Genomic DNA, 11,432 nt, shown 5'->3' on the forward strand with positions numbered 1-11,432 from the left:
CCTACAAAAAAAAAAAAAAAAGGCCTGAGACACCGTCCTGCTCACAGCACTCATTCTAGGGATGAGAAAAGTGAGGCTTGGTGAGGGGAGTCACAGGGTATGCGGGGGCAGGTCCAGCACCTCCTCCGCCCCTGGCTCCACAGGGCCTCTCTTGACCTTTGGGGAATGATTTAGAATGATGACTGATGCTGGCTTCTGAAAGCGTCATTCCTCCTTCCTCATTTCTGTCTCTGCCTAGACTGATGGGCCAGCCGAACTGCCATTTTCCAACCTTTGCCCGTGACCCCCATTTACAAGCACGTCTTACTGTTCGGCCCTGCAGATACACACACGTCCCCACAGCTGAGACCCTCGCTACCTGATGTCATCTTGTGTGCTCTGCCATGTTCTATTTTATCCTACAGGAGCCCCCCTTATCTACTGAGGACACGCTCCAAGCCCCCCAGTAGATGCCTGAAACCACAGCTAGTGTTGAACCCTATGTATGCCTTACACACATTTATTTTTCCTTCATTACAATTTCATGGACAAAAGATTCATTCTTACTGTAGATCTGGGCAACCTCAGCGTCCAACTTGCTTTCTTTGTCAGTTGAGAGCTTTCACCCTTCCTTCACTTCGAGCACTTTACAGCTTCTCTTTGTCCTGTCTGAATTGTCAGCATCAGTACTTTTGCTCTTTGGGGCCATGATGAAGTCAGATAAGGGCGACTTGAGCACAAGCACTGTGTGTGGTCACGTCCTGGGCAGGACTGGACGGGACGTAGTAAGATTTTATCACACTAGTCAGAATGGCACACAATTTAAAACTGTTTCTAGAATTTTCCATTTAATATTTTCAGACTGCAGTTGACCACAGGTAACTGAAACCACAGTGGATAAGGGGAGACACCTGTATTTAATAGTAAAAGAAAGTCTCAGCCCCCTGTATTGGGTTCAGGACTCATAGTGGTTTGAGATTCATGGTTTGATATTCATGGTTTGAAAGACACTGCTGTGTTACATCCATCTTTCCAGCCTCTTCCATAGTACACCATTTCATTAGTTCTTTCCTCAAACTTGCCATGGCCTCTGTCTCTCTCTCTCTCTCTTTTTTTTTTTTTGCATTAGAGTCTCATTCTGTTGCTCAGGCTACAGTGCAGTGGCACAATCACGGCCACCCCAGCCTCAACCTGCTGGGCTCAGGCCATCCTTCCACCTCAGACTTCCAAGTAGCCATAACTACAGGCATGCATCACCACACCTGGCTAATTTTTTGACTTATTGTAGAGATGAGGTCTCCAACCTGTGGGCAATCCTTTTACCTTGGCCTCCCAAAGTGCTGGGATTATAGACGTGAGCCACTGTGTTCTGCCTGGCCTCTCTCTTTTTTAAGAGATAGGGTCCTAGCCGGGCTTGGTGGCTCAGTCTGTAATCCCGTGATTTGGGAGGCTGAGGTGAGTGGATTGCCTGAGCCCGTGGGTTCGTGACCCGCCCGGGCAACTTGGCGAGACCTCATCTCTACAATGAATCAAAAAATTAGCCAGGCGTGGTCGCGTGCGCCTGTAGTTCCAGCTACTTAGAAGGCTGAGGCGAGAAAGATCGCCAGGGCCCAGCAGGTCGAGGCTGCGGTGGCCGGGAATGGCCACTGCACTCCAGTCTGGGTGACAGAGTGAGACTCCAACTCAAAAAAAAAGAAAAGAGATAGAGTCTTACTCTGTCAAGCAATTTTCCCACTTCAGCCTCCTCAGCACATATAGCTGCAGGTATTTACTACCACGCCTGGCAGTTTTACAGTTTTTTGCAGAGACGAGTCTTGCTATGTTGCCCAGGCTGGTCTCAAGTGATCCTCCTGCCTTGACCTCCCAAAGTGTTGGGACTGTAGGCACGAGCCACCATGCCAAGCTGCCATGGCTGCTCTTGATCCTAACCCATTCTGGGCTGTTCTTCCTGCAGTGTTCATTCTATTTTTATACTGGCAGCCCTTGCTCCTCTTCATCCTTCAGCCTCGGCCTCAATTCCTTTCTCAGGGAGACTGTCTCTCCCCCTTGCCATAAACTCCAATGGCCCCTGTTTCCCATTAGAAAGCTCACTGAGGGGAGAGACTCGGGTGACTTACTCTCTGCTGTATTCCAGAACTGTCTGTAGAATTGAGCTGCAGGGAATGCCTTTCCCCCCCTTCCAGATGCCCAGGATGTCCTGTGCAACCTCCTCTTCCTTCCGTCTTTCCGTCCCTCACCTTCCTAGTTCTTGGCCCAGCTGAAGATTATGGACTACAGCCTGCTGGTGGGCATCCATGATGTGGACCGGGCAGAGCAGGAGGAGATGGAGGTGGAGGAGCGAGTGGAGGACGAGGAGTGTGAGAATGATGGCGTGGGTGGCAGCCTGCTCTGCTCCTATGGCACGCCTCCAGACAGCCCCGGCAACCTCCTCAGCTTCCCTCGGTTCTTCGGGCCTGGGGAGTTCGACCCCTCTGTGGACGTCTATGCCATGAAGAGCCATGAGAGTAAGTGGGGCCTGCCCTGCCCTGCCCAGTCGTGCCCATCTCCCCCTTCCGGCCCATGGTTCAGAGGCTCCCAGGAAGTCTGCACCTCCACCTCTTCGCTGTCGACCTTGGCCTCTTTCCGCCTCTGGACTCCTGCATGGGTCCCCACCAGCAACGGGCTCTGGGCTTCCTTCTCCACCAGGCCTTCCTGCCCTCACTTCTTGTGCTGCCTGAGTGAGGCATGGTTCTGCTCTGGCTCTTGGGGTGGAGCAATCTGTGTATCGGCGCCGCAAGTGAGGTCAAGTGAGACGGGAACTCTGAACGTTCTGAGGAGGACCCTGCCGGTCCTTTTCAGCCTCAGAATTCGAGGGATGGGTCTGAGTCTCCTCTCTGTAGGGCTGTGGGTGTGCCCTAGCTGCTTTCTGCTTCCCCTCCCCCTTCAGGCGCCCCCAAGAAGGAGGTCTATTTCATGGCCATCATCGACATCCTCACACCGTATGATGCTAAGAAGAAAGCTGCACATGCCGCCAAGACGGTGAAACACGGGGTGAGTCCTCTGTCCTGTCCTGGGCCCAGAGGGGTGAATGGGCCTGCACTCGCCCTCAGATCCCAGGAGGGTGGACTCAAGCCCCTGCTCTAAGGAAACACTCTCCTGCCCTCCTTCCCAGGGCAGCCTGCCCGCTTGCCTGGTGTTCCCTGCCATCTACATCTGCCCCTCCCTGCCAGGCCAGGCCACGGGCCCAGCTTGCTTTCCCCTGGTTCTCTGGCCCTCAGGCCCTGAGCCCTCCTGTGCCTTTCCCCTGGGGCCGTCGGGCATGCTGCTCATCTTGCCCAGCGTCCAGTAACAGCTCTGTTGACACGCCCACACCACTCCCCCGGGCCCAGGCTTGAGGTGCCCAGAGACTCTCAAGTACCTGGGCTTCTCCCAGGTGCAGCCTCCTGGTGGGGGCCGAAGAACCGGGCCTGAGTCGGCCTCTTGTGTCTTGCAGGCAGGGGCTGAGATCTCGACTGTGAACCCCGAGCAGTACTCAAAACGCTTCAACGAGTTTATGTCCAACATCCTGACGTAGCTCTCTCCTGCCTTCAGCCCGAGCCAGAGCGCTGGACCCGGGGCCGGGGTGGGGAGAGGGAGAAGGGCAGACGTGGGCTTGGTGGGAGGGTGGGCGCGGGTGGGGGGCGTCGGGAGGACTTCAGCAGTGGGACTGCGGCCTGTGACCTGAAGGAGACTAGCTGGGGGGCCGTGCTGTGTGTGACGTGCTCACAGGATGGGACCTCGCCTTCTGTCTACCCTTGGTTTTTTTCCCCTATTTGACCCAGGTTAAAAGGGTTCCCTTTCAGTACCCTGTGACCTGCGATGATACCCTGGGGCTGGAGATGACGTTGTGGGTTACTTGGGTTTTGTCATCGCTCCAGGTTTGCTGTTTTGATCATGTGTGTCCGCCCCCTGTCCACCCTGCCCACACGCCCAGCTCTCACTTCCCTTGCATTCAAGAGACACCTAGACCGACCGGCACAGGGGCCTCCTGGAGCGAAGGCCCTGGCGCCCAAGAGGAGGTAACGCCTCCGCCCTGCCACGTTTGATCTTGTCTAGATTGACTTTGTAATGTGATGGAGTGCTGTGCACAGCTCCTTCCACTCCTCTACCTGGGATCCAAGTGACACGTCATGTTGTCCTCCATTCTGTCCTCCCTGAGGAGCACTCCAGGACCACAGCAGGTGTCTGGGATCAGAACTGGACCTCAGAGAGGAGTGAGCTCATTCTCATGGGATGGTGTGGGGTGGGGAGCTGCTGGGCCTTTGGATGGCGGGTTCTCAGAGACCCCACAACCACCCGGGCCCTTGCATTCTTGACCCTGGAGTTGAGAAGTCCCCTCTTCAAAGCCTGCCTCCCATGGGGTCAGGAGGAGCCAGAAGGAACCTTTGGATCTGGCAGGCCCGTGTTCAAGTGGCTATCTCCCTTTGGGAGAACCCCGGCACCCGATGAGTGTCACTTGGGGTCTGTGTCCTCTACCTGCTTCTTCCGGCCCCCGCCAGGCACCCTCACTTCCAGCCGCGGGTGTAGCTGGAGCAGATCTCCAAGCACGGGGTGCCCTTTGCAGAGATTCCTCTTCAAGCCCCAGGACTACCATGGAGGTCACTGGCTCCCTGTGCCTGTGGTTTGTCACCTGGACAGTAACAGCCAGGAAGATGCCCTGCGCCTTGGAGTGTGGCGCCCACACCTGGTTGCTTCTGAGTCACTTGGGGGTATGACCGGGAAGTCCGCTGTGGAGGTTGACGTGGTCTGTGACCTGGCCCAGCCTTGGCGGTCTCTCCCCGTTGGCCTCTCAAGACTTCTGGCAGGTCTGCGGCCATGGACTTCCCTGGAGGGAGTGGCCTCCTGCAGCTTCCTTCAGGGCTTTCACCCACCTTCAAAGCCTGCTGCCCAGACCCTGAGAGCTGAGCCCCACATGTCGTTCTGACGCCATTGGAGCAGGTTGGTCGGCCAGGAGAAAAAGCGTCCCCAACTGCTCTGCATTGCAGGGGTACATTCCAGCACCTTCTCAACCCTCGCCAGGAAGTGGGGCTTTGGGGTGAGCTATGGCAAAACTTGTCGATAACCCCAAGACGTGAAGCTCCGTGGCATGGTTCTGAACGAGCGGGTTGGCTTCCTGTGGCTCCTACAAGCCTGGCCAGGCTCAGCTCTGGAGCAGGAACCTCACTCTCTGGGCCCTGCCCACAGCACAAAGGTCAGGAGGAAATGGAGGTGGCATTCTTGGACTTCCCTGGGGCTGCTGGGCCGGGGGCACCCTCCTGGAAGAGGCAGTTGGGGGTGAAACCACTGCCCTGGCCCCAGGAAGGGCCATAGGTAGGGCTGAACAACAGGCAAGACCAAGAAGTGACATGGGGAAATGGGAACCAAACGGCTCATGGAGAAAGCAGACGGGACTTGGGAGAGGGATGATGTGGGACGACGCCTGATGTGAGTCCCCACCGTGGAATCAAGATGGAAGTCTCTCGGCCAGGCCCCAGGCCTCAAGCTCAGAGGCTGCTTCCCCACAGCCCGCAGCTGGGCTCCCCACTGGTCTGCGGATCATGTTGCCATAACGTGTATGACAAGTGTAACAACCTTCTCAGTTAAAGACACTACCAGGTATCTAACTTGTTTAACATCGAGTGTGTGTGTGCGCGCGAGTGTTTTATATATTGTTTACATTTTGAGAGGTAGCATTCTGTTTCAATTGCTTTTTTTTCTGACAGTATTGTTGACTGGGTCACAACATTTTGAGCTGTGGTTTGGTGGATTTTAGATTTTTTTTTTCCTTAGGGTTTTTTTTTAGGGTCATTTTCTGTTCAATCTTCAAAATTTAAGGTTTGGCCCGCTGATTCCTTTGGCGTTCAAAAGCTGTTTGTCTTGGTTTATACACATTTTCTTTCTCTTCTTTTTGTAATGATGGAGATCCTGTTTGGTCTGCAGTCTGAATGTGGAGAATGTGAACTGACGCCCAAGCTTTGCCCCCTCCCTTCCCTCCCGAATCCTGCCATTTCTCTGGACAGTAGGAGGCATATGAGGGGGAGTGACTGCCCTCAGCCTCTCTCCTGGGGCTATGAAGAAAAGCTCCACAGGGTCTTCCAGGAACAAAGGCATAAGAATACCACTGGGTCTGTCCGCAGCACAAGCTCCTTCCCTGTGCCCTGGGGGCTGCGGAACCTGGAGCCAGCAGCTCGGAGCAGACTTGCAGTGCTCTGAGCCCTTCTCTAGCTCAGGGGTTGCTGGTCTGTGGCTGTTCTCGCGGCACCCTCTCCTTTCCCAGACAGGCAGCTCCCCCCACCTCATCTCCTGGTAGCAAGTGCTCAGGGCATGAGCCTGGCTGCCTGCCCTTCTTTCTCCTGGTCGCAGTCTGCCGGGTCTGCCCAGGAAGCGGCCCAGACACACGGCTTTCCTCAGAGCCCGTCCCGCCCCCTCGGCAGCACCTGAGCTCCGCAGGCGTCCAGAGTCAGAGGGAACAGTGCTGAAACAGCCCTCAGAACTCTGGCCTGGGGTTCCCCCGAGTCCAGCAGCCTCACCTTTTGCTGGCAGTCGTGTGGGCCTGGGGTCCTCCAAGTGAAAACACAGACAACTGTCCCCAAGTCTGCCAGCCATGTGCAGGAGCAGAGATGTGACCATGCCCCATCTAGACATGGCACTTGTGAGAGCCCCAAGGGAAGAGGGGATGCAGCTGTCCCTCAGCAGGTTGCAACCAGGGAGGAGCCTCACATGGGAGCCCTGCCCATTCTCAGCCATTTTGCATAGAGGTGGGAGCTGACAACCGAGTGCTCAGCACACCCACCTGCCAGGTCAGGTCATAAAATATGAGGGCGAACGCTGGGCTCCCCTGGGGGAAGGATGAGCCACCACCACGTCGCGTGTGACTCGGTAGCCCGCTGCAACTTCCATTTTTTAAATAGGAATTTTCAACCTTGTGCTTGTCTGATGTCTGCTTTCAACAGTTCGAGACCCTGTTCCTGTTTTAAAATGCATGCGTGTTACAATGAATCTCCAACCCGAGGACAAAATAAAACAAGCTTTGTGTACATCTGTCGTGCTCGAGACCTTTGGGAATGAGCCTTTTCTTTTACTCCCAAAATTAAAAGGTTCTCACCCCAGTTTTAGAGGCAGCTTGGGCTAAATCCACATGTGGCTGAGTGTGAAGTATGTGGCCAGTGACCCTCACTGTCCAATGCAGCAAGCAAATAGTGGCCAGAGCAGCGCCGGTGCCCGCCTGTTGGCTGTCACTGCCGTGCACTTGGGGACACCTGCCCTCCTGTCCCAGCTCTCCCCACTGGCCACGAGGCCGATTTGGAACATGTCACCAGTGTCCCTCACCTTCTCTGTCTGGACACTTAGCTTACAGCCAAGTGGTCCTCCTGGTGTGGCCTGGCCCAGCAGCAGTACCTGGGAGTCAGGCGTGCACGCACTCAGGCCCAGGGCCAGGGAGCCACAAATTGCTTAAGCAGGCCCTGCAGGTGACCCTGGTCTGGCTGATGCTTGGGAGCCACTCCACCACCCAGCGTTGCGCTGGCTGACTAACAGGGTGTCGATCCCTAGGCTGCAGGCTGGCTCCTTGGAGGGTTCAGAAGGCAGAGGCCCAGGCCAGGCCCCTAAGTGATCAATTAAACCAGAATCTGGAGGGCTGGGATCCAAGAATCAGAGTGAGAAGCTCCCAGGTGAACATGTAGGCTGGGTTAAAAAGTAAAAAGCCCTGATGTCCAGCTCCTGGGTGCCTGGCCACATTTCTGCCCCAAGCAATGAAGGAGACTAAGGGCTTTCCAGTAGTTTAGCACAAAAACTTCTAGGCTTTGGGCTCTGTGGAACATGGCCTCGCTACGGCTTGCTAGAGTGGAAAGGGATTTACCAGCCCTCATCACTCAACAGGTGCTCGAGTCACGATGAGTGGTTTCTAGAACGTGTGAGGCACTTGTGCCCTCCGAGTGCTGTGGAGATAATGCCCGCTGGTGTGCCCGTGGAGACCGTGCCAGTCAAGAAGCAGAGGGCTGAGCCAAGTCCCGTGTGGCTGGCTGTTCCTGCCCCACCGGGACAGTCTGGTGGGGAGCACCAAAGACAAAGAAGTGGGAATGAAAGAAAGGCTCATTTATTTAAAAAACAAACAAAAAAGCGGTGGGCTCAGGGAGAGGGTTAGTCCATCCGGGCCTTCAGCGTCCTGGTGGTGATTTTGTCCTTCTCGCTGCAGAGGAAGAAAGTCCCAAGGAAACCTCTAGAGCCATCTCCACGGGCCCTTCTCTCCCAGCCCCGAGCTCCCGGCCCAAGTCCTGGCAGGGGAGGGCACACACGGCTGCCCTGCCGACTCGGGCAGCTGTTCTGTCCCCGCCATGCCAGCGTCCACATGTCCCTCGGCCATGGTGAGGAAAGGGAGGGGTGAGCACAGAGAGCTGGGGACACTTCACCCAAGTGGAGCCCCGAGGGACTTCCCCAGAAAATGATTCCGTGTGGGATGGAGGTTCTCCAGACAAGAGAGTTGTTCCTGCAGGCCCGGGAACAAGTGACGTGGGATGGAGCAGGCGGCACATTCCACCCCATGGACACGAAAGAGCCCTGGGTGGCAACTGTGCTTTCATGGTGCTGGGTGGTCCCCAAGGGCCCAGGTGCTCACTCAGAAAGACGGAAGCAGTGGGGAGGCCACTACCCTCTCCAGGCAGGTTCCTGGAGGCTGCCCCAAACAGAGCAGAGAAGCTGGACAATGGTCCCCAGAGGGCAGTCGGTCCTGCGGCTCTGGGTTCCAGGCGGGGGAGTCGGGGCTGTGGGAAGGGGCGCTGCCTAGACTTTCCATCAGTCCAGTGGCAGCTGTGCTGTACCTCAGCCCCACTCAGGCCCCCGAGGCGCGGGGACGCTATCAAGGAAGATAAGAAGTATCTGTTGTGAGCTCAGGGAGACTCAGGGTTACGGAGCCTCCCTGAAGGAGGCCAGGGACTCACACCTGACCAGAGGCCGGGGCGCGAGATCATGGGGAGAGGCTCCCCCCAGCTCCTACTCACATGATGTGGACGATGACCCCCATGCCTGACACCGCGTCCCGGTCCACAGCGTTCAGCATGGCCTGGGAGATGGTTTCAAACAGGTGTTCCGGATCCTGCCAACACAGCAGACCCCTCTCAAGGCCCCACCTCGGCCTGGCCCTTGAACTCTTCTCTAGGCTTGAGGTTCCTGCTCCGGCCCCTGCTACGCCTGAAGGAGGGGACAGCTCCCTGGGTGTGGGAAGCCGCTCAGCCCATTCCTGGGGAGGAGGCTGGATTGAAAGGAAAGCGCGGAGACGCCAAGCCTCAACTCCTGCCGCCAACCAGAGCGTGACCTGGGCAGGTCACACGTCGCTCCCCTGTGCCAGCACCGCTCTTCTGTAAAACGGAAGATTCCCTGCCTGGCCTGATGTGTTTTCTCAGCTGCCTGAGGGGAGCCCCTGCCCAGTGGCTAGCGGGCACATCGAAACCCAGCGCCTGCCACAAGCCGGCTCCCATCTAATTCCCTCTGCCACACTCCAGGTCTTTGCTAGCGTGGCCGGAACTCAGCCATCCTCGCATCTCCCCCTCCTTTCCTGCTGTTCTAAGTGTCCAAATCCTCCTGACAGGTGGCCCTGCCCACACCCATGATCTGTGCTCAGGACCCAGGCGCCTCCTGCAGGCCAGACGAGCAGGTCACATCCACCCAAGGCCTGCAACGCCTCAGGCTCCTTCCTGTGCCGTTTGAGGCCCTTTGAAGTTTGAGGCCCTTTGAAGTCGCTTGCCAGTCTCAATCTCCAGAAGCATCTCACCCTGCTTTTCACCACACTCCAGCCCCTCCCGGCTCTCTAGTGGGGACACACCTGGCCCTTCCTTTGCACAGGCTGTTCCTTCTGCCCCCAGGCCCTTTCTTTCCTCCTCCACCCCAGGGCACTAAGCAAGTGTGTGGGTGTCTGTCTTGCTTCCCTCCACTGCTGTGAGCCCATGAAGGTAGACAGCACCTGGTTTCCCCCAAGCTGACCCCACGGCGAATGCTACTCTCACCCCTTCTCATGTGCTCTCCTCAGCACCCCTTCTAAGGCAGATGCTGTCATGATCCCCATCTTACAGTGGAGGTCCCAGAGGCAGAGAGGTCAAGTGACTCATCCAGGGACACTCAGGTGGTGGGTCCAGATTTCCAACCTACACAACCCGCTCCAGAGCCCATTCTGTTTAGCAGCCTGACCCTACATCTTGGTAAATGTTCAACGAAAGGAAGGGGGAGCCCGTGAACCCCGTGTAAGGAAACATCTGACGGGGTCTCCTGACGGGAGCTGCTCTCCTCTGGAGTCTCTGGCCGGCCTTCGGAGCACAGCGGCCGGGACCTTTTCTCCGTCCGCACCATCCTCCGTTACCTGCCACGTAAGCACTGCTTCCTGGTGGCCCGGGGCAGGCCCCTCCCAGCCCAGGCCTCCTGCCCCCCACTCACCATGTCGGGCTCCCAGAGGGACTCGCACATCCCGTACATCTGCTCGGCGCAGGTGCCGCTGACCACAAAGTCGTCAGTCACCATGGGACAGCCGATGAGGTCTAGAGAGCAGATGAAGGGCTTAAAGGTCTTCGGGTCCAGCCCAGCGATCACAGGCTCCGTGTAGTAGGGGCCAAACCTGTGGGCCAGCACCAGAGAGAGACCAGAGCTCGAGGGCGCTCACGCGTGGGTTCCCTCCCTGTGGCCGGCTGCTCATTCCTCTTCGCCCTCCTGCCATCTGGCAACACTCTAGACTCTTTAGTTCCTTTTCTCTGACACTATCATGTCCTTCTCACCCGGACCCTCATCTTCCTTTCTTCCAAAGTCCTCCCACCATTCAGTCCTCTATTTGTTCATTAATATCTATACCCCTTTAGAAAAAAGATGGAGGGAAGTTGGAGGAAAAACACTGTAAAATAAAACTGAACCACCAAACAATATGACGGCTGGTATGGTGGCTCACACCTGTAATCTCAGCCATTTGAAAGGCTGGGACAGAAGATCACTTGAGGACAGAAGTTTGAGACCAACCTGAGCAACATAGCAAGACCCTGCCTCTAAAAAATAAAAAAAAATCAGCCATGCCTGTGGTGTGTGACTGTAGTCCCAGCTATTCAAGGAGGCTAAAGCAGGAGGATCACCTGAGGTCAGGAGATCAAGGAAGGCTGCGAAGAGCTATGATCGTGCCACTGCATTCAGCCTGGGTGACAGACCAAGATTCTGTCTCTAAAAAAAAAATAATAATTTTATTATTACAGGCATGAACCACCACGCCTGGCCTCAGGTGATCCTTCTACTTCAGCCTTCCAAACCGCTGGAACTACAGATATGCGCCACCATGTCTGGCTTTTTTTTTTTTTTTTTAATTTACCGTAGAGACGAGGTCTCGCCAGGTTGGCTAGGCTGGTCTTGAACCCCTGGGCTCAGGCAAATTCTCTTGCCTCAGCCTCCCAAAGTGCTGGGATTATAGTTGCGAGCCCACGGTACCCAGCTAA

The 11,432-nt window shown here is 56.1% G+C and overlaps 2 protein-coding genes across 4 annotated transcripts in view; one reads left to right on the plus strand and one right to left on the minus strand.

Annotated features, from left to right (window-relative positions):
* PIP4K2B (phosphatidylinositol-5-phosphate 4-kinase type 2 beta) overlaps positions 1-7,013 on the plus strand; it is a 31,941-nt gene extending 24,928 nt beyond the window's left edge. The window contains exons 8-10 of the mRNA XM_008066443.1: positions 2,225-2,483; positions 2,906-3,009; positions 3,452-7,013. Coding sequence (XP_008064634.1) covers positions 2,225-2,483; positions 2,906-3,009; positions 3,452-3,532 — 444 coding nt within the window. The 3' untranslated portion in view covers positions 3,533-7,013. The remainder of the gene's footprint in view (positions 1-2,224; positions 2,484-2,905; positions 3,010-3,451) is intronic.
* A 1,038-nt stretch (positions 7,014-8,051) lies between these two features.
* PSMB3 (proteasome subunit beta 3) overlaps positions 8,052-11,432 on the minus strand; it is a 14,972-nt gene continuing 11,591 nt past the window's right edge. The window contains exons 4-7 of one of the 3 annotated variants that reach the window (XM_021716448.1): positions 10,399-10,576; positions 8,975-9,067; positions 8,677-8,680; positions 8,053-8,164 (exon numbers count right to left, since the gene is read on the minus strand). In XM_021716448.1, coding sequence (XP_021572123.1) covers positions 8,133-8,164; positions 8,677-8,680; positions 8,975-9,067; positions 10,399-10,576 — 307 coding nt within the window. In that variant the 3' untranslated portion in view covers positions 8,053-8,132. Of the gene's footprint in view, positions 8,165-8,676; positions 8,681-8,972; positions 9,068-10,398; positions 10,577-11,432 lie in introns of all 3 variants that reach the window. The other 2 variants (XM_008066453.1, XM_021716444.1) reach the window with 2 other exon arrangements.

This window comes from Carlito syrichta, unplaced genomic scaffold (genome assembly GCF_000164805.1).
Source record: "Carlito syrichta isolate Samal-C Ts95f unplaced genomic scaffold, Tarsius_syrichta-2.0.1 Scaffold104997, whole genome shotgun sequence".
Classification (NCBI taxonomy): Eukaryota; Metazoa; Chordata; class Mammalia; order Primates; family Tarsiidae; genus Carlito; species Carlito syrichta.